This window comes from Ictidomys tridecemlineatus, chromosome 15, assembly GCF_052094955.1.
Source record: "Ictidomys tridecemlineatus isolate mIctTri1 chromosome 15, mIctTri1.hap1, whole genome shotgun sequence".
Lineage (NCBI taxonomy): Eukaryota > Metazoa > Chordata > Mammalia > Rodentia > Sciuridae > Ictidomys > Ictidomys tridecemlineatus.
In genome coordinates, this window is record NC_135491.1 from 6694162 (window position 1) to 6715470 (window position 21309).

The 21309-nt window shown below is 52.9% G+C and overlaps 2 protein-coding genes across 7 annotated transcripts; one reads left to right on the plus strand and one right to left on the minus strand.

Annotated features, from left to right (window-relative positions):
* Positions 1 to 2779: 2779 nt before the first annotated feature.
* On the minus strand, positions 2780 to 15516 carry Aldh16a1 (aldehyde dehydrogenase 16 family member A1). Of its 4 annotated transcripts, XM_005336672.5 has the most exons (17): positions 15376 to 15516; positions 10792 to 10894; positions 10296 to 10422; positions 9579 to 9757; positions 9411 to 9488; positions 9065 to 9246; positions 8829 to 8981; positions 8316 to 8501; positions 8106 to 8201; positions 7767 to 7903; positions 7519 to 7624; positions 7292 to 7422; positions 6802 to 6969; positions 6420 to 6621; positions 3853 to 4038; positions 3510 to 3632; positions 2780 to 3058 (listed from the first exon to the last, which is right to left on the minus strand). In XM_005336672.5, the coding sequence occupies exons 1-17, from the start codon at positions 15463 to 15465 to the stop codon at positions 2897 to 2899; spliced, it is 2409 nt and encodes an 802-aa protein (XP_005336729.2). In that variant the 5' UTR covers positions 15466 to 15516; the 3' UTR covers positions 2780 to 2896. The 4 variants fall into 4 exon arrangements, with proteins under 4 accessions (XP_005336729.2, XP_077887770.1, XP_077887771.1 ...); XM_078031644.1 differs by lacking the exon at positions 3853 to 4038; XM_078031645.1 differs by lacking the exon at positions 2780 to 3058 and having other exon boundaries at positions 3529 to 3662.
* On the plus strand, positions 15390 to 20742 carry Pih1d1 (PIH1 domain containing 1). Of its 3 annotated transcripts, none has more exons than XM_005336674.5 (10): positions 15390 to 15530; positions 16342 to 16435; positions 17078 to 17144; positions 17611 to 17790; positions 19022 to 19083; positions 19170 to 19251; positions 19573 to 19702; positions 19919 to 19994; positions 20357 to 20500; positions 20621 to 20742. In XM_005336674.5, the coding sequence occupies exons 2-10, from the start codon at positions 16346 to 16348 to the stop codon at positions 20660 to 20662; spliced, it is 873 nt and encodes a 290-aa protein (XP_005336731.2). In that variant the 5' UTR covers positions 15390 to 15530; positions 16342 to 16345; the 3' UTR covers positions 20663 to 20742. The 3 variants fall into 3 exon arrangements, with proteins under 3 accessions (XP_005336731.2, XP_040135271.2, XP_040135270.2); XM_040279337.2 differs by having other exon boundaries at positions 15400 to 15530; positions 16329 to 16435; XM_040279336.2 differs by lacking the exon at positions 15390 to 15530 and adding an exon at positions 15734 to 15911.
* The last annotated feature ends 567 nt before the right edge of the window (positions 20743 to 21309 follow it).

Consider the following 21309-nt stretch of genomic DNA (forward strand, 5'->3'; position numbering starts at 1 on the left):
AGAGTTCTCGAACCTGAAGAGGTCATGAGAGCCCTGGATTTGTAGTCAGTGGGTCAGAAGTACAGGTGGCTGGTGGATGTCTGGGGGAGAGGCTTGTTTAGGACTGAGCCTTACCCTGTGGAGCGGGGCCCACTCTGAGGACGGAGCACACACCTGGTGCTGTGGTACTACAATGCTGAGTACCCACAGTGCTGCCAGCTCAGTGCTGGGGATGTGGCTCTGCATGAGAGGTACATTTCTTGCCCTGATGAAGTTGGCAGACTCTGAGTAAGCTGACCCGGAAATGATGATTTCATTGCAGATATATTATGTGCCTTTAAAACGAAGGCACTAGCTGGATGTGGTGGCAAACATTTATAATCCCAGTGAGGAGGCTGAGGCAGGAGGATGGCAAGTTTGAGGCCAGCCTCAGCAACTTAGCAAGACACTGTCTCAAAATACAAAGGGCTGGGGACGTAGCTCAGTGGTAGAGCAACCCTGGGTCCAATCCCTAGAATGAATGAATCAGAAGGCCCTGATATGAGCAGCCTTCCCCCATTTCTTCTCTCCAAGGTGCTCAGCTCCTCCCTGGGTGCTCTGGTACTGATGGCCTACCCGCCCCGTGGAACTCAGGCTGGGTCCTGTGGCTTGCTTGGCTGACTACTGAGAGTGAGAGTGCCAGGCCCCTCTGGGTGGACGCTGCCCAGGCTGGGAGTGGACAGTGATGGTGACAGGTGCACTGTAGGGGCCTCTGCGAAAGACTTGATTGCGTTCCCCAAATTTCAGATTGGAAATTTAATCCCCAAACTCATGTTAATGGCATTTAGAGGCGTGACCTTTGCGGGGGATGACTGGTTTATGAGGACATTAATCCATTCATTAATTAATGCAGGACAGGTGACGGAGGAAGTGGCTTTGCTCTGAAAGCCAGCTCTCTAGCAGGCCAGCACCGCCTCGCCACGCCATGTCCCCTGCCTCCTGCTGATGCGGCAAAGATGTCCTCCACAGGTGCAGTTCCTCTCGGCCTCCAGAACCATGAGCCTTTATTCTTTGCAAACTACCAGTCTGGCACATGCCTGTAATCCCAGTGACTCTGGAGGCTGAGGCAGGAGGATCACAAGTTGAAAGCCAGCTTCAGCAACTTAGGCCCTAAGTAGCTTAGCCAGATCCTGTCTCAAAATAAAAAAATAAAAAGGGCTGGGGATGTGGCTTGGTGGTTAAGTACCCCTGGGTTCATTCAGGGATAGCAACAGAGTGGAGTAAACCAGCCTCTCTCAGCCAAGTTCCCTGGCTGACTCCCAGGGCAGAGGGACCCTGCCAATCCTCTTTTTTTTTTTTTTTTAAATATTTTTTTTAGTTGTAGTTGGACACAAAATCTTTATTTATTTATTTATTCATATGTGGTGCTGAGGATCGAACCCAGGGTCTGGCACGTGCTAGGCGAACGCTCTACCGCTGAGCCCCAGCCACCCCCCCAATCCTTGATGGACAGGCAACGTGAGCAAAAGGAGCTCTGGCCCTAGAACACACAGTGACCCACCGCAGCAAAGCCTGGCCCACGCTGCCCAGCAACATCTCTCATCCCTCTTCTCTTCCTCTCCCTTCTCACGGAGCCCAGGAGCCACCTTTTCATGATAATTGACCTCTTCCGTCTTGTCCTGTGGCAGGCAGAGCCACGGCCCCCAAGGATGTCCACGTCCTAATCTGTACTGCCTCTGGCTCCCATGTGGCAAAAGGGACTCGGCAGAGGTGATTAAGGATCCTGAGATGGGGAGATGACCTGGACAATCCAGGTGGACCCAATGTCATTACAAGAGTCGTTAGAAACGACAGAGGAAGAACCACTCAGAAGCGTGTCAAAAGAAAAGGTGTCAGTGTGAACCGGGAGCCATGTCAGCCACTGCCGGCTCTGCAGGCAGAGGAAGGGGGCATGGGCCAAGGGCTGTTGGTGGCCTGGACAAGCTGGAAAGCTACAAGACATGTCCCCCAGAGCCTGCAGAAAGCACCGCCGCAGCCTGGGGCTTGATTTGAGCTCACCAAAGCTCATTCTACTCTAAACTCCAGAACTGTGAGGCGACTTTTTTTTTTTTTTTTTGTATCCAGGGATTGAACTCAGGGGCACTCGACCACTGAGCCCCAGCCCTATTTTGTATTTAGAGACAGGGTCTCACTGAGTTGCTTAGCGCCTCGATTTTGCTGAGGCTGGCTTTACACTTGCGATCCTCCTGCCTCAGCCTCCAGAGCCACTGGGATTACAGGTGTGCACCACCACGTGCTGCCTGTGAGATAACGTTTTGTCATTCTTTTTAAACCCCAAAGTTTGTGGGAATTTGTGGTAGCAGTGATAGGAAGCTCACACACCTCTGTCACCAGCACATGGGCTCTGGGCGGCTGGTGCTGCCTCGTTGTTGGCACTTGCCTCCCCCGGTGCCCTGAACATGCCTGACCTGAGGTGGCAACCGGCACGTTGATCTGCTGTCTGGAGAGCCTGGACGGAGGCAGACCCCTGGCTCAGGCTGGCCAATTAGATTTCCCTGTCGTGAGACGCTGTGGCTCAGACCTGCCTGCACACTTGGCTCTGGCCAGGGTAAGCAATGGGAGACCTAACGGGAAGGACCCTGACACCACCCATGGGAACAGAGTCTTCCAGGGACTTCCCTCTGACTCCTCCTTTTGCCCCCTCAGACTGCCCTGTCTCACAAGTGCTGTGTTGTCCTGGAGCCACCCACTGTGATGCTCAACTGGAGGGGTTCATACAAATCAGAGTTGCTGTCCCCTCCTCCCTCAGAAACACAGCAGGTCAGGTCAGACAGTTTATTGAGGGACCCAGGAACCACGAGAGGACCGTTCCAGGCATCTGGCCTCTGCTGGAATCCATCTCTTCTGCATTTGAGGTGGGGTGCATGGCACTCACACATCAGTCCCCCATGGGCAGCCACAGGGCCTTCGTCCGTGCTGCCCGCAGCGCCAGCTCTGGGCCTGCCCCCTCGGCCTCCTGATCCCAGGCCCGCGGGCAGCCTCTGTTCACCCACACAGGCTTGAGGTTTCCTGCTGAGGCCCACTCCACAAACTGGGAGCCCTGGGATGGGGACAGGACAGGATTAGCACAGCCAGAGGCTTGGTTGCTAAGCAGCTGCTTCCTTAGCAATGAGGATTCTTTGGAGAGACCTCAAGGTTTGACCTAGCTGGATGCTCGGCTCCTAGCAAACAAGCCCTCCAGATGCAGAGGGAAAGAGGCTGACCCTGTGGCTAGGGAATTTCCTCTTCAACGCCCACGCTCAAAGGAATGAGCTCCAGGCCCCGTGGACTGGGAGTTCCCACTGGTTGCCAAAGGGATGTTTAAGAGGGTAGACTTTGGACCTGACTCGATTGCCAGGGTGTGATCCTTAGCAACAGGTCAACCGATGTCTTCGTTGCTAAGGAGATCCTCTTTCTTACCAACCAGGGTTCTAAAGGGACAAACCACTGACCCTGGTTGCCTTTAACAACAGGAGTGCTCAGGGCGTGGGGCGGTGCTTCCAGAAGGGTACCTGAGCAGATCCGAAGTACCACAGGGCCTGAATGTCCTGGTGCAAGGCCAGGCAGCGGGTCAGGTGGTCCCGATTTCCTGTCACCACGTTCACGAGGCCAGCAGGGAACAGGGTGGCCATATCCTAGGGGGTGAGAAAGTGGGCCACCCAGGGCTGGGGGGAGTGGGGTCGGGTCAGGAGTGTGCACGGGGAGTGGCTGCTGGGCTCGGGGAGGATTGCACCGGCTGAGGCTGGGATGCTGGGACTGGGGTTACTATGGTTACCAAAGAGGGTGGGAAGACAGCAGAGCTCCTGCAGACCTGGGGGGAGCATCAGGAAAATGCATAGGCAGGTGAGACTGTACCTGGCAGACCTCCAGGGCAAGCAGGGGACAGGTCCCACTAGGCACCAAGACTACAGTGTTGCCATGGGCCAGGGCAGGGGCCAGCAGCGACACAAAGGCAAGCAGGGGCAGCTCGTCAGGGCACACGATGGCCAGCACACCTAGTGGCTCGCGAAGCCGGAGCACAGGGCCTCTCAGCCCTGCTACCTGAGGGACAGGGGTCAGGTCAAGGGTGTGGCAGGGGAGCCCGACTGACCTCCCACAGGCTTCTCTGTCACCTGCCCCTTTCTTCTTCACATCCCCATCTTTGCTTTTCCATAAAAACCCCAATATTATATGGCCAGGTGATGGTGTAGGGTACAGAACTCCAGAGCCAGACAGCCACTCACCAGCTATGCAACCTTGGACAAGTCACTTAACCTCTCTGAGCCTGTGGCCTACCTTCAAAATCATCACGGTGCCAACCTTACAGATTTGTTATTAGGATAAAATGAGTTAATGTGTGCAGAGAGCTGAGAACCCAGCCTGTGGGCTGATTTGTGTTTGTGTGTGTGTTTTGCAAAAGCTTTACTGAATATAATTGACATTTGCCAAACTACACACTGTAAAGGGTACAATTTGACAAGTTTTGGCAGTATGCATATGAACTCTTCCATGAACTCTCCCCGATTCCTGTGCCTCTTAATCCCCACCTGCCACCTGCTACCCTATATGAGCCCTCCATGTCCCCAGCCAATCACTGATCTGCCTTCTACCCTTAGAGATTAGTTTTTATTTCCTAGACTAGTATAGCCATGGAGTCCTACAGTTTGCACTGTAGTATTATTTGCTTTTTTTAAATTGTTTTTTCTGTGTGGGCAATGGAACTCAGGGCCTGCAGCATGCTAGGCCAGGGCTCTGCCACCGAGCCACCCTCCAGGCTTCAGTGTCTACCCTAACCTGGCCTCCCTGGCTCAGAGTAATCACTCTAAGTTTGTTCTTGTGGCTTCTTTTTGGGGTGTGGGGGGTGGGTAATGGAGCACTTGACCACTGAGCCACATCCCCAGCCCTATTTTGTATTTTATTTAGAGACAGGGTCTTATTGAGTTGCTCAGCGCCTTGCCTTTGCTGAGGCTGGCTTTGAACTTGAGATCCTCCTGCCTCAGTCTCCCAAGGGGCTGGGATTACAGGCATGTGTCCAGCCATGTTGTGGCACATTTGTGGTCTCCAGAGATGGATTCCAATGCCAGGGTGTATCACATTTGTTTATCTATCAACCCAATGAGGGATGTTTTGGTTGCTTCATTTCTAGGTTTTTATAGATAGTGGAGAACATTATGATGATGAATATCTGTGCATAAATCTTTGTATGGCCATATGCTCTCATTTCCTGGGTTAAAACCCAGGAATTACTTTTTCTTTGTTTTAAGGTGGGGGTCTTACTGTGTAGCCCAGGCTGGCCTTGAACTCCGGGGCTGAAGCAATCCTTCTGCCTTAGTTTCCCAAGCAGTTGGGATCACAGACAAGTGCCACCATACCTGACTTCCCCCCCCCCCTTCCAGTGCGGAGCTGGAACCCAGGTGCCATCAGTGCTGGGCAGGGCTCCACCTCAGGGTCTTTTCCCGTGCTCACTGGCCGGCCGTGAGGAGACATCTTTGGAGTCCTTGGATGTCTGTCAGGCACTGATCGCTTAACTCAGTTAGTTTTCACAAATGCATGAGACTGATCACAACTGTAAAACTGTCCAACTGCATGCTACTTACGGAGGAGGACATGGGGACAGGTCAAGGGGCTCGGCATCCTTCTATCAGCCTTATTCCTGAGCACTCCAGTGGTGCCCCGGGACACTGGTCCATGATTCATTCACATCAAACCTGTGTATGAGTGTAAGTGTGTGAGTGTAACTGTGTGTGTGTAACTGTGTGTGTGTGTGTGTGTGTGTGTCCAGGATTGAATCTAGGGGCACTTTAACACTAAGCTACATCCCCACTGCTCTTTATTTTTATTTTGAGGTAGGATCTTGTTAAATTGCTGAGGCTGACCTTGAACTTGTATCCTCCTGCCCTGGTCTCCAGAGTCACTGGGATTATAAGTGCATGCCACCATGCCTGCCTAAGCCCGTACATATATTTAACCAAATAATATGTATATAAATAAAACAAAAATCCCAGGAGACAATATTCTGTGCAGTGCATTATGTCCTATCTTCTATTCTCTTTTGTCAAAAAAAAAAAAAAAAGTCATTATAGACTGGGGATGTGGCTCAGCGGTAGAGCCGCTTGCCTAGCAGGCATGAGCCCGGGTTTGATCCCGAGTGCCACTAATTAAAAAAGAAAGGAAAAATAGAAAAGCCATCATGGTTACATCTGCTAAATGGAGATTTTGGTCAGTAATGCATCAATGACCATAATCTGGACAACTACTCTGGGAGGTGGGCCGGATGCCCATTACACAGATGAGGAAACAGGTGCAGAGACATGACGCCACTTGTTGATGACCACACAGCTGGGAGGGGGTGGAGTTTGGCCTGAACCCAAACCCGGCTCATTCCAGAGCCTTTGCCCTGACCCTCCGCCTGGCTGCCAGCTCTGTCCACAGACCCCTCTCACCTGCAGGGTGTGGCCCTGGGCCTGGGCCTGGGCTCCCCATGTCCGAAGTCGCTGAATGCTCAGCTCCACCTCCGCCTTGGCTGCCTTGAGCTCCACTCCCTGCCTCTCCAGCCTCGACGCCAGGGTGGGGACCCGGCGCTCCAGTGCAGCTGCCAGAGCCCACAGTAGGGCCGCCCGGGCTGCTGGCGACTGGCCTGCCCAGCTGTGGGCGGACAATGCACACTGGGAGTAGTGTCCTGGTCCGAGTGCTTTCCAGACACCCACCTCTGTCTGCAGCCCCCACCCTGGGGATCCAGGCCCCAGGGTCCACCACCTATTGGGGGTCCCACATGACCACCTCCGCCACCCCATGGCCCAAAGCTTCTCATGTGAGTCCTCTTACCCAGGAGCAGCATGGTGAGCGGCCTCCACAGCATCCCGGACATCCTTGGCCCCACCCTCAGCCACATAGCCATGGAGGTTGCCAGAAGAATCCTGGATAGGCCTGGAGCTCCGGGACCCAGGGGCTTGGAAACGGCCTCCCACGAAGAGTCCATAGGGAGGTGCTGGGCTGTGTGCCAGTGAAGTGTGAGGGGGTCCTGGGTCTGCTCAGACCCCAGGCTCTACCCCGCTGCACAGACCACCCCAGCTCCCATGAGCCTCTGGGGGACTTTCAACTTCTGCTCTTATGAACCAGCACAGACCGTTGTCAGGCAGGACGGAGACTCACCAGGCCCAGGGTGTGAGGCACTAAGACCCAGAAGGCAGCTCAGGACCTGGGGACCCAGGAGTGCCACGAACAGGCCTCCTTCCAGTCCTCCCACCCTTGGCTGGCGGAGTCTGATGGAACTTTCCCCTCCTTCCCCACACCACTGAGCCCTGGAATGGCTCACCTGGGCCCCATTTCTGGACCAGCTGGCAGGGCTGGGGGCACAGCAAGGCCAAAGGTGTCATAGTTCAGATTCTCACAAAGGAAGGGCACGCGGGCAGGGGTCCCTGAGGGCCGCAGATACTCATACAGACCCTAGGAGAGGGGTGGTATCAGCAGGTCCAAGATGGACACAGGCGAGAGTAGGCATTAAAGTGACGTAGGGGTGGTGACCAGAGGACAGACACTCACATCCAGGCCCCCGTGCCAGGAAGACCCACTCTCCTTGCAGCCGCCTGTGGGCACTGCAGGGTCTCGAAGGCCATGGGCATTGATCCACACTGTGCCCATCTGGAGCCTGCAGTGGAGATGGAGATATCAAAAAACAGGGGGGAGGAAGAGGCCCAGAGGGAAGGGAGACAGCAGATGGAAGAGAAGAGGTGCTCGGACCATGCTCACAGGCTGCCCTTTGCGCCCCGGTGGACAGTGTCAGTACTGACCCATAGCCCAGCTCCAGCGCCAGCCCTAGCCTCTCACTCCACACACTGGCACTGCCTCCGCGGGGCGTCCCATTGACTATGGCCAAGGCCTCCTTGGCTGTGCGGAAAGCGGAGGCCATGACCAGAGGCCATGGCACCTGAAAGGGGTGTCAGGAAGCTCAGTGGCTGGGCAAATGCCCCCTTTGATCACCCCACCCATTAGGGGACAAGCCTACAGCAGGCAGCAGCCCCCAGACCCAGGTCCCAGGTCCCCCCAGGGTTGTGCAGGTGGAGTGCTGCTGTCCAGGACTGACTGAGGACAGGGGATGGAACAGGACTCCAGGCACCCTAGGGACTCACCTCTGCTTGGGCACATGGGGAGGCAGGGGGCAGACCAGTGATCAAGGTTGGGGGACAGAATGGGCTAACTGAGGGCATCTCACTAGCCTGGAACACCTGAGAAGGAGAGACATAGACCTGAAGTCACCACAGGCCCTCCTCCCTCAGACCCAGGGGTCCAGTCTCCAGGCTCCTCCACCTCAGTGCCACAACGGATGTCCCAGAGCTAACCTGTGCGCCCTGCTTCCGGGCCTCCTCCACATAGTTCCGGGCCAGGATATAGGCAGTAGGCTCCTTGACGCCCATGTCCACGGCCCCATCCACCTCTTGGCCACCTCGAAGCCGGCCCATGCGTACCTGGAGCCTCTTCATGGTTTCATCCCACACAGACTCCTGCACAAGGAGCCTGAGGCCCCCCTGACAGGAGATGGGCGTGGTCAGGGCCCACATAGGGAAGGCGGAGGGCACAGGGGGCTGGGCCTGAGGGAGGAGGAGGGTCATGGAGAAGTGGGGAGGACCGAACCCAGGGCAAGAGTACAGAAAAGTGATGATCTTAAGAGTGAAGTCAGAGGATGGAAAAGTAGGAACATGGACACTCAGAAAAATGAAGAGAGTTCTTAAAAAAAAAAAAACAGCATTTTTAGACCCAAGGAACCAACAAAGGGAACAGAGACTTAAACCCCCAGGTCTGCAGAGACACAGCGGTCCCCCAGGATGTTGGAGACACGAGTGCACAGATCTCACCGGGCTGCGGTCAGACCAGGCTGCATCCACCACACCCTCCACAGCAGAGTCCACGTCCGCCGAGTCTGTCAGCAGCAGCAGTGACTCTGTGCCCAGCGCCAGGCCCAGCTCAGCCCCCTCACCTGCCAGCGTCCGTCGCAGGGCACGTCCTTCCTGAGGGACCCCTGCAGGCTTCAGCTGGGGCAGGACACTCCAGGCCCCAGCCTGTCCCACCCCACTTCCAGCCCTGAAGATACCTCAATGGCTCCACAGAAGGCCACCTTCTGGACTCCAGGCCAGGAGGCCAGAGCAGGCCCCAGGGAGGCAGGGCCACTGATCACGTTGATTATCCCCGGGAAGGATCCTAGCTCACCTGCCAGCTGGGCCAGGAGGAGGGGTGTCGGAGAAGCCAGGGGCACAAGGGCCACCACAGTGCAGCCTGAGGAAGGGGGACAACTCAAGGACACTGAAATCTAGCCCTCAGTCCTCCTCCCTCAAACCCAGGAGTCCAGGCCCCAGCCCGCCTTCCTCAGACCCAGGAGTCCAGACCCCCAATCTCCTCGCTCTCAGATCTAAGAGCTGGGACCCCAGCTCATCATTTACCCATGGCCAGGGCAGGGCAAATCCTCCACATCATCTCAAGGAAGGAGAACTTGGGTGGCAAGATGAGGCCAACAACGCCTGCAAGGAAAAGAGAATTCATGAGAGGACTGATCCAGCACACTGTGTCACGCAGGAGGCGGGGACTGGTGCAGGGATCCGGGTTCTCACCCACAGGCTCCCAGCCTGCCAGCGCCTCCTCCTGGGTGTACGCCTGGACTGCGTGGAACTGCAGCAGCTGCTGGGCCAGTGGGACATCCCCATCCCGAACCTCGCGAATGGCCCGCCCAGTCGCCAGGGACTCCAGGGTCCACAGCAGCCGCTGGTGCTTCTGAATCATCTTGGCCAGCCTAGGGAGGAAGTATGGGGAAGGTCCAACCCCGGACAACATCGATGCCCATGAGCCTCTGGGGAACCCTCACAATTTACCAGAGGCAGAGGGCACCCAAGATTTATGGGAAATGCAGTTGGGGAAATTCTCAAACCCTGAGAGTGCTGTGGAAGGGTCTTGGTCACCAGTGACCCCCCAAAAATATATTGGGAACTTAATTCTTGTTCTCTAATCTCAACTGTATTTTAGGAAATGGCATCTTTGTTCCTAACTGCCCCCAATGCGTGCTGGAGAGCAACCCCCATGAACTGCTGAGAAATGGGGGCATGATGAACCCCAAGTACATTCTGTGAAACAGAGGCTTTGTGCCTACCAGTGAATGGTGGGAAATGGATGTTGTGCCCACTAAAGACCCAAATGCACGCTGGGAATATGAGACTCAGCTGCCAATCAATTCAGTGGGAGACTGGGAAATGGAGTAGCCATTTCCAGTCTCCAGTGGATGCCGGGGGATGCAGTTCCTCCCCACCTCCGGGGCCACACCTCAACTACATCACCTGGTCAGGTGCTGGGCACGCGCAGCTCCAGGGAGCTTGCTCCAGCTCAGGAAGGAGTTCCTAGCTGCTTCCACTGCTGCAGCCACATCCTCCTTCTGTGCCTGGAGGCAAGTGGCCAACTTCTCTCCTGGGGAGAAAAGTTGGGGTACAGAGATGGGAGCAGAGATGTGGGGCGTTTGTGTGAGAACTGACAGAAGTTAAGATGCCTGGAGCCTGAAAAGGTCTCAGGCAGTGAAGCTGGTCCCCAGCTTCCCTTTGGGCTTGTTTTGTCACTGGTCTTTGCTCTGATCACCTCCCACAGGCAAGGAAGGGACTTTAGTAGAAAGCAACTTCAAAGAGCCTTTGTAGGGACTTGGAACCACAGTTAGCAGGATTACCACCAGGAGGAACCAGACAGCAGCCCCTCCCGGATTACTCCCTGCCCTCTGGCCTAAGCAAAGAGCTGGGAAGGCACAAAGGTCTCTCCTTCCCCTAATGACCAGAGGACATCTCCTACCTGAGATGGGGTCCCACCATGGCACTATGTCCCCGTGCACAGGTTTTAACCACTTCCCATTGACATAGTGGCCCAAGCACCGATCCTGAGTATCCAGCCAGGCCTAGGGGTAGAGAGTTTGGAAAAGGGACTGTGACCATGCTGGAGCAGCTCAGTCTCTACCCTGAGTCCTCTGGAAGAGACACTTGTATCCTCAGTCTATCAGTTTCTTTTCTTTTTTTTTTTTTTTTTTTTATTTTTTTATTTTTTTTTTATTTTTTATTTTTTTTATTGATTGTTCAAAACATTACAGAGCTCAAGACATATCATCTTTCATACATTCGACTCAATTGAGATTTGAACTCCCCAAATACATAATACTGACTCACTTCTGTTACATACTCACGTTTTTACATAATGGCATATTAGTGACTGTTGTATTCTGCTACCTTTCCTAACCCCTACTATCCCCCCTCCCCTCCCCTCCCCTCCCATCTTCCCTCTCTACCTCCTCTGCTGTTGTTCAGTTCTCTCCCCTTTTTTATCAGTTTCTTCTTGTTTCTTTTTTTGGCACTGGGGACCAAACCCAGGGCCCATGATCTTCTATTGAGCTACGCTACCAGCCCCACCCCACCCCTGTTATCTTTTTTTTTTTTTTTTGGTGTGTGTGTGTGTGTGTGTGTGTGGTAAAATATACATAAAATTTACTATTTTAGTAATTTTAAAAAGTAGCCTGTGCAATCATCACCTCTCTCTAGTTGTAAAACATTTTCTTCCTTTTTTGTGGTACTAGAGATGGAACTCAGGGCCTTGCACATGTTAGACAAGCTCTTTACCGCTGAGTTACATTCCCAGCCCCAGCCCCTCCTAAGTTGCCAAGGCTGGCCTCCAACTTGTGACCTTAGGCCTCCTGAGTAGCTGGGATTACATGTGTGTGCCACTGTGTCTAGCTTCTAGAACACTCTCATCACCCAAAAGGAAACCTATCCTCAGAACACGCACTTTCCATTTCCCCTTTCCGCTTACAACAACTAATCTTCCTTTTGTCTCTGTGGATTTGCCTATTCTGAGCACTTCCTATAAATACGATCATATGATGTGATCCTTTTGCATCTGGTTTCTTTCACTTAGCGTGTTTTCAGTTTATCCACATTGCAGAACGCATCAGGACTTCATTTCTTCTTAAGGTGAAATACTAGTCCACTGTATGGACAAACAGTTGTTTTTTTTTTTTTTAATCCATTCTTCAGCAGATGGGCATTCACAGTGCTTTAGTCTTTTGGTTCATGAGTAATGCTGCTGTGAGCACGCATGTGCCAAACTGTTTGAATATATGTCTTTGATCTTCTGGGGTACACGTAGCTATAGAGGGGAATTGCTGGGTCACATGGCAATTCCATGCTTAACAGTGCTGTTTTCTACAGCATCTGTGCCATTTTACATTCCCAGTGACACAGGGAGGATGTCCTTTGGACTTTTAATGACATGAAGACTTTGAACAAAAAATTAATAAAAATCTTTTCTCATCCATGAAGAAATGACCTCAGGTTAATTTTGTTTCCCTGGAAACCTGACAAAATTCATCTGTCACTAGGAGATAGTGACCCCAGACTGGCCCACTGCATCTGGTCTAGGAAGACTGGAAATGTACCATATAAATATCCAGCAGGAAACCAGAGCTCTGGTGCTTCCTGGAGTGATCTTGCAAGTGGGTATGTTCCTGACTAGCATTCTAGCAATGCTCACGAGACGATATCAATATCTGTTTCTTTTTGGGATGTGGGGCTCCTGCACGTTTTCATGTGATCTTATTCCTTCCCATCTCAGCTGTTATCACCTGGAGGAGCAGTGAGGACCCCTAGTGAAGACAAGCCTGATGTTGATCTGCCTTGTGCAGCCTATTTGGCTGTGAAGTGTCCACCTGAGCACTCGGTGTGACACACACAGGTTGCCCAGGGGAATTTGGATGTCAGCATGAGTTTCAGTGCTGGCTCTGATACTTCCTGATGTGCAACCTTAACCAGGGGGTTATATACTACTCTTTGCCTCTGTTAAGGCCCTGGAACAGGGGCAGATCGAAGTGCCTTTCTCACAAGGGTGTGGTGAAGAACAAAGGAACTACACACAATTCATGCCCAGCAATGCTACTCTAACCCTGGCCTTCACTGGATCTCACCCTTCATGTGTTCTGGGTCGCTAAATCCAATGCATACTTTCCTACAAACTCTTAGCACCCTCTTAACACATTACCCTGCACCCAAGGTTACGAACACAAATGCCCACAGGGAAAGAGGCATTTTTGAAAGTCAGGGATATGTGAGCATGAACTAGGCATTAGATATTAAAGAATGTTAATGCTGTGAAATGTGATAATGGCATGATTATATAACAAAATAAGTCCTTATCTGTTAGAAATAGATTTAAAAAAATGTATGGTAGCCATGCACAATTGCACATGCCTGTAATCCCAGCAGCTGGGGAGGCTGAGGCAGGAGGATTGTGAGTTCAAAGCCAACCTCAGCAACTTAGTGTGGTCATAAACAACTCAGAGACACTGTCTCTAAATAAAATACAAAAAGGGACTTGGGATGTGCTCAATGTTTAAGTGCCCTGGTTTCAATCAATCTCTGGTACCAAAAAAGAAAGAAAGAAAATAAAAAAGTACAGGAAACATGACATAACATGACATCTGGGATTTGTTTACTCTAAAAAGAAAAAAATGAATAAAGAGATAAAAGGAATCAACATCGGATGAAGTGTTGATCACTGCTCAAGTGGAGAGATGGGTCAGTGGAGTTCATGAGTGCCTATTACTCTATGGAAAATTTCTCCCCAAAAGAAAAAACCCAGAAGAATGTCCATAATGTCTGGCAGATCAAGTACATAGAAGAGGGCCTGCTGGAGACTAAGAGCTTACAACCTATTTAATTTATGACAGTGGCAATTGGTCCCAGATGATTTCTGTCAGGGTACTGGAGCCAAAGGTTGCCGAATTTTGGAATTTTTTTTCAAGCCAAGCTGGAATACCAGATGTTTACATGGAAATAATTGGCCAGTAATGGACACTTTCAAAAAAGGAAGCTCAGGCCAAAGAGAAAACATTTGTTGAGCCTGGCCCACAGCAAAGGTTGGAAACTTTGCTGGTGGGGGAAGAAACCATGGGTTCAGAACGCATGGGTTCAAGTTCAGATCTTCACTTCTTTTAAGCGGGTGGACTATGGGCAAGATTAGTTCTCTCTTCAACTCTGGGCTCTGTTACTAAAAATATGACAATAATCTCGCAATTGTTCTAGGGGTTAAATGAGATCACGTTTTGCATAGAGGCTGGCACTTCAGAAAGTACCCAATAAACATCAGCTATTATACCATTATTGCTGTTTCAGGACATCCTATTTCTAACCAGCCTCCAAGTGTGGGGGTTCTCTGTACTTTGTCCCAGATCCTCTTATCTGAATCTATACAGTGACACTTCCAGTGGCTCCTACAGTTCAATTATCTCTTTCTGTCCTGAAGTACAGGCCCAAGTAGCACTGGACTCTGGCACACCGCTTTGGCGGACTCCAGGGCTCTCACATGGCACAATCAACTCATAGTCTTTCCTCCAGTTTTGCTCCTCCTGGATTCGCCATGCAGGGACAGTCAGTCAGTCACCAAGCCATTTGGCCAGATGCCAGGACAAGTCCTTGCCCTCTCAATCTTCCAAACCTGTACCCACAGCAGGAAGCCAGAGCTCTGGGGCTTCCTGGAATGATCTTGAAAGTGGGCATGCTCCTGCCCAGCACTCTGGAAGCAATGCTCACGAGACGATATCAATATGTTTCTTTTTGGGATGTGTGGGGCTCCTGCACGTTTTCATGTGATCTTATTCCTTCCCATCTCAGCTGTTATCACCCGGAGGAGCAGTGAGGACCCCTCCTCTCCAGACCCCCCAGACTCCTGGTCTCCTCCTTAAAGTCTGGGCTCCTCAAACCTTGGAGGACTCTGCAAGATCAAGGGAGCCCCATGAGGGAATTCTGCGTGACTTTTGGGATTACAGAAAATTCCGGGCGCTCTAATTATCCACGGGAAGTCCAGGAGGATCCCTGAGGGATCACGAGAGTCCTAGGAAGTTCTGAGGAAACCCGGGGGTACAGGGGCCTCAAGAGGAACTTAAGGGGCCCTGAGGCATCACGGGACCTCCTGGAGTATTTTGAGAGCCAGAGAGATCACGGGAGCCCTCGGAGGAAGTCTGGGGCTGCAGTCAATTACGGGAAGTTCTGAAGTATCTAAAGAGCCGAGCTTCCTCGAGCCCCACAAACATTAAGGAGCCTCTAAGGAGGCACGGAGACGCCGCGCAGGTCCTGCAGGTCTCCAGGTGATCAAGCGAGCTACACAGGGATGCTAAGGAGGGGACCTGAGGATTCACCACGGGGCGTTAAGGACGGTGGCGCACAAGAACCACTAGGGATCCGCAGCAGCAGCCGGGTCCTAGGCAGTGGCGGGAATCCCGGGAGCCGAAAGGGGCGGAGCTGCGTTGCGGCCGCGGTGGATCACGGGAGTTTGCGCGGAAGACGCGGCCGCGAGGTCAGGGGAAGGCAGTGGGCAGTGCCGGCCATAAGTCCTCACCGTTGCGCATGCGTAGCTCTCGGGCACCGGTCCGTATTCCAGCGTAGTGAAGATCTCGTGCGCGCGGAGCTCTGCGCGCGTCTCAGCCATCGCCTACCCGCACCGTCTTCCGCGAAGAACTGCTGGCCGCTCTGGCCAAAAGAAGGAACCTGAAGGTCCGAAGGGCGGCACCGCCCCCTCCGATAGGGCGGGACCAACGAGAAGGGGCGGGGCGACGGGATGGGGCGTGTCCCGTCCATTACCTCCCGCCTTGGGGGCAGGTGACCCCGCCTACAGGCTGGCGCTGGGAAATGTAGTTTGGAACATGTGAGCGCAAGCCCGGAGGCCGTGGAGACCGGAAATGAGGGTGTCCTGCCTACACTCGGGCTCCGGGTTTAGAAGGGTGGCCCGTAGTGATGTGTCTTCCCGCCCCTCTTTTGCATTGGAGATAAGAAGTGCAGCTTTTCGTTCCAAATACATGTGCTAGAGATTCGGATCTAGTGTGTGGCTAAGCCTGAAGGCGCTGTCATCTGGTCAACAGTGGTTGTTAGGCAAAGGTGGGAGGGTGGCATTTGGACATCGTGCTGAGGACATATTTTTGATTGGTTGTGGGGAGAGGCGTGGCTGCAGACTTGGCCCGTGATTTAAAGGTTGCCTGCTTGGTGAATGAGCATTGGGGTAGTCGGAAGTGTGGCTAACTCTGGTTGCTCAGCTACAAAGGATGGGAAGTATGGCTTCTGTTCACACTCTTGGCAAGTAGGATCCAGAGTGCGTCCTGGAATACTGGTTCCCAAAGGATTTCAGGACCGTGTCTGATTTAGAATGAAATTGTTGCCTCAGGCCAGTTTCTTAGGTTTTCGAATAGAAAAGTAGGTAGAATAGTGAGTAGGTAGTCGACTGAGGGGCAGGAAGCAGGCTCCAGAGTTCGGATCCCAGGAAAAGCTCGCCACGTCGAAGGTACTGAGGATACCTAGGTTTCCTTCCTAGGGCCATGGCGGACTCGAAGCTGCTGGTGCCAGAGCTAAGCGAGACAGAGACGATGGATGATGAGACGGCGCGGTTCCAGGAGCTGCTGCTGCAGGTGCGGACTGACTGGACTTCTGGGTCCCTGTGAACTGGGACATGTTTTGGTGCTCAGAGATGGGAGTACAGCTCCCGGGATGCACTACGGAGCTAACAGGCTTATGGGAATTGTAGTTGCTTGGCTTAAAGTTTGCTAGGTTCCAAGAAATGATAGGAATGGGTTTGGGGTTGTTCTTTGTATACTCGAAGGAAGAGGAGGAGGAGGAGGACGTAGAATGTCTAATTTGGGTGCGGGGGGTGCCGGGATTGAACTCAGGGCACAGGACACTGAGCCACATCCCCAGCCCTATTGTGTACTTATTTAGGGACAGTGTCTCATTAAGTTGTTTAGCACTTCTCTTTTGCTGAGGCTGGCTTTGAATTCGTGATCCTCCTGCTTTTCTCTCCCCAGCTACTGGGATCACAGGTGTCTACCATCAGGCCCGGCTTTTGTGCCAACTATAACTCTCATATATAAGAATTGCTATAGGGCTGGGAATGTAAGCTCAGTGATAAAGTTCTTGCCTAGCTTGCGAAAGGCCTGAGTTCCATCCCCAGCACTAAAAAAATAAAATTAAAAAAAAACCTCTATAAATATTTAAGGAATAAATGAGGGATCTGATTATACAGACTCCAAGCCTGAAGACTGTTTTCTCCACAGGCTTCCAAAGAACTCCATCAAGCCCAGACAACCAGATCAGAATCTACACAGATCCAACCTCAGGCTGGTGAGAAAAACAGAAACCCAGAGAGGAAGAGTCTCAGAGAGAAACTGAGACCCAGAGAGAACAAGTATAGATTCTGAGGCCAGGGGACAGAAGAAGGAGGAAAGAAGGGGTGGGGATGTAGCTGAGTGGTAGAGAGCTTGGCTAGCATCCCCATCTGAACCACAGGGAGCTGGGTAAAGAACAAAAAGAAGCAAAGCACTAGAGTATAAAGGCTTGGTGTTTGTGTCTGATGCCCAGGGAAGTCAGTAGGGCTGGTGACCCAGAGAGAGCTGATGGAGGATGGAGAGCACAGTGGAAGGAGGACAGAGACTCAGCAAGAGGGTCAGGGGTCTTAGGAAGGAGAAGGGGAACAGATCCAGAAAAAGAATAAAGAGCCCCCGCAGAAGGGGAAACAGACCCAGCAAAAGGGTGGATGGAGACTGAGGCTGTGCAGAGACAGATGGTCAGGACAAACCCACTCCCACAGGTTTCTGCATAAAGACCAACTCTTCAGAAGGGAAGGTTTTCATCAACATCTGTCACTCTCCCTCCATCCCACCTCCGGCTGACGTGACCGAGGACGAGCTGCTTCAAATGCTGGAGGAGGACCAGGCTGGGTTTCGCATCCCCATGAGTCTGGGAGAGCCACATGCTGAACTAGATGCAAGTCAGTGCCCTCAGAGGACCCAGGAGTCTGTCCTCTTAAGTCCCTTCTTCCCTAAAACCCAAGATCCAGGACCCAGGATCCTTTTCCCTAGAAATCTGCTCCCCAGTCCTTTTGTGGGTGGCACATCCCTAGTCTCCTGAGGAGATCTGGTTCTGCCCACCTGGTCAGGCTGGTGCTCCTGCCCCGCCCAGAGAGGGGAGGGGTGGGCAGAGGGCTCTACACTCATCAGCTCATTCTCTGGCCTTAGTCCCAGGCCAGCTTTCACTCTTTTGTCTGTGGTTTTTCCTCTGCCCTTCTCCCTTATCTCCACCTCTGTCTTGTCTCTGTTTCTGCCTCTGTATCTTTTTCTGCAATTCACATGTGTCTCCAGAAGCCCGGGACTAAGCTTTGGGCAGTGCCAGAGGAATGGGATTATCACACCCAGATCTCACCCTTGAGAAACTCCCAGTCATGGCTACAGGCAGAGGGCATGGGTGTCATTTATTTATTTATTTGGGTACCTGGAATTGAACTCAGGAGCACTCGACCACTGAGCCATATCCCCGGCCCTATTTTGTATTTTTTATTTAAAGACAGGGTCTCACTGAGTTGCTCAGCACCTCCCTATTACTGAGGCTGGCTTTGAACTCGAGATCTCCTGTCTCAGCCTCCCAAACCTCTGGGATTACAGGCAGGCGCCACTGTGCCCAGGGATGGATGTTATTTCAATGTGGCGTGATTTGGGCTGCTTTGGAGGAGATGCAGCCCTAAGGGACTCTTCAGTGGCCTGGAGGGAGGCTTCTTGATATAAGATTTGAAGGGACAGGATTTTAGAGGTGCTGGAGATGGAATGATTAAATTGCACTGGCTAGTAATCAAGAATGAAAGAAGTTGAAAAGGCTGAGGTTACTGAGGAGGAATAAGCTTCTCCCTAGAGGTTGGAGGGATACATGGCACAGGGCCTGCCACGCAAAACCAGGCAGGAGGCCTCAGACCTTGACTTGAGGGCTGTAAGCTGGGGAAGGGCAGGGTCTGCCCTGGGGACATGATCTTTGGAACCAGTGGTGAGAGGCTAGAAGACTGGACGCCAGTTTGAGAGTCCACTGGACTGTGTGTTGAACTGTCACTCCCTGATGTGTCTGTCTTTGGTCCCTGTGGCTGCTATCCCTGGTTGGTGTTTCTTTGCCTGTGCCTGGGCTGTGGGGTTACTCTGGGGGGCTGGAGGAATCTCATCCACTTTCTCTCCCCGCAGAAGGCCAGGGCTGTACCGCTTACGATGTGGCTGTCAACAGTGACTTCTACCGGAGGATGCAGGTTGGTGGAATTGTGGGTAAGGCCTGGGTAGGGGCCTCTCCCTCCAGCCCTCAGCCCTACTGCAACTCTTCTCTTTCTCAATGTAGAACAGCGATTTCTTGCGGGAGCTCGTGGTTACCATCGCCAGGGAGGGCCTGGAGGACAAATATGGCTTGCAGCTGAATCCAGGTGAGGGTCGAGGCCCGGGCCTTGGGAAAGGAATGGAGCCCAGAGTGCCACCCTTGGGAGAGATTAGCTTGCTTCTGGAGGCCAGGAGGGGGTGGAGCTAACCCAGGCATTCAGATGGGTGCAGGGCCTGGAACATCTGGGGTGGGCTTTATTGGTGCATGCTGGGAAGGGTGGGTCTTTCTGGAGCAAAGTTTCAGGTGTGGGCTGAACCCAGGCCTCCAGGGAGGGTGCGGAGCTTCTCTGGCCCTGCGGTCAGCTGGGCTGGACCTCCTGAGAGAGCAAAGGGACCCAGTGATTTTTCACTCTACAATCCACCCTCAGAATGGCGCATGTTGAAGAATCGGACTTTCATGGGCTCCATCTCGCAGCAGAACATCCGCTCCCAGCAGCGTCCTCGGATCCAGGAGCTGGGGAACCTATATACACCCAGCTCCCGGCCAGCTGAGGAAGGGTGGGCCTTCGCAGATCCCCTCAAGACTCCCCTCCACCACCGAACCCCTCTTTTGGTCCTCCTTCCCCACACTGGGCTCTGCCTTGGTGCTCTTGCCTGGGGATCCTGTGGCAGCAGGGCCTGGTGGAGGCAGACGGGGAACAGCAGCCAGGCCAGGCACCTGTGCTGACAGAGGCCTGGCAGCTGTCCTCAGTTCTGGACCTGGCTCTTCCACAGCCCTCAGAAACCTCACCTGAACCTTTGGCTGGAAGCGCCTGACCTCCTCTTGGCTGAAATTGACCTCCCCAAACTGGTGAGTGCAGAGCTGCTCTGGAATGGTGGGGTGATGCGCACTGCCAGCCCTGTGTAAGCTGTGCCAGGAGGCCAATAGGCCTGCCTTCTGCTGCTCCCTTGAGGATGCCTGAGGGAATTCCTTAATTACTGTCTTTTGCCTTTTTTCTGGGAGATAGGTGTGTGTGTGTGTGTGTGTGTGTGTGTGTGAGAGAGAGAGAGAGAGAGAGAGACAGAGTTGTGTGTACTCAGAATTAAAACCAGGGCCTCAGACATGCTATGGCCCCTTAAATGTAGTTTCCCAATATGTGAGGCTGCTGTTTTGGGGCCATGTTATTATGGTCCCATTGCTGGAGAGGGTGAGCTGATTACACACATCTGCAGGATGGAGCCCTGGGGCTGTCGTTGGAGATCGGGGAGAACCGCCTGGTGATGGGGGGCCCCCAGCAGCTGTATCACCTGGATGCTTATATCCCCTTGCGGATCAACTCTGAGGAGAGCAAGGCAGCCTTTCACAGGAAGAGAAAGGTACCTGGGGGAGGGGATTGAGGAAGCTGGGACACGGGGTGCCTGGACCCTTGGGTCTGAGGGAGAAGGGGCTAGGGCTGACTTCCAGGTCCTGAGTCCTCATTCTTTTTACTCTCTCAGCAACTTATGGTGGCCATGCCCCTTCTGTCGGTGCCTTCCTGACCAGAATTTCTCCCCGTGCATCCAAATGTAGAGAAAAGGCTGGTGGCTTCTCTAGCTTGAAATAAAAGGTATTTGCCTTTGTTCTGTCTCTGGCTAGGTATATGTGGGGTGAAGAATGGGAGGGCCGCTCGGGAGGCTGAGGCAGGAGGATCTTGAGGCAGTCTCAGCAACTTATCAAGGCACTTAGCAACTCAGCAAGACCCTGTCTTTAATAAAATATGAAAAAAAAAGGGCTGGGGATGTGGCTCAGTGGTTAAGCACCCCTGGGTTCAATCCCTAGTACCAAAAAAGAAAAAAAGGGGGCTGGCTCATAGCTCAGTTGGTAGAGTGCTTGCCTCGAATGTACAAGGCCCTGGAGTCAATCCCAGCACCACACACACACAAAAAAAGCCGGGAGAGAAGAGGGACGTTGGATTGTAGTCCCAGAGTCCCCACCCCAGCTCAGGCCTCATCCTCTTCCCATGGACCCCTTCCCAGCCTCCTGTTCTCTCTTTCTCTTCATTCATCTTGAGCTGACCCTGTTCTTTTCTGGTTCACAGCCCTCTGGCTCCCCAGAGCCCCCAGGAGAAGGTCAAGGCTCTGTGTGGCCTGGCCCGCTTCCTGCCTCCATATGATCTCTTCTTGTTGGGACCTGGGCACACTGATAA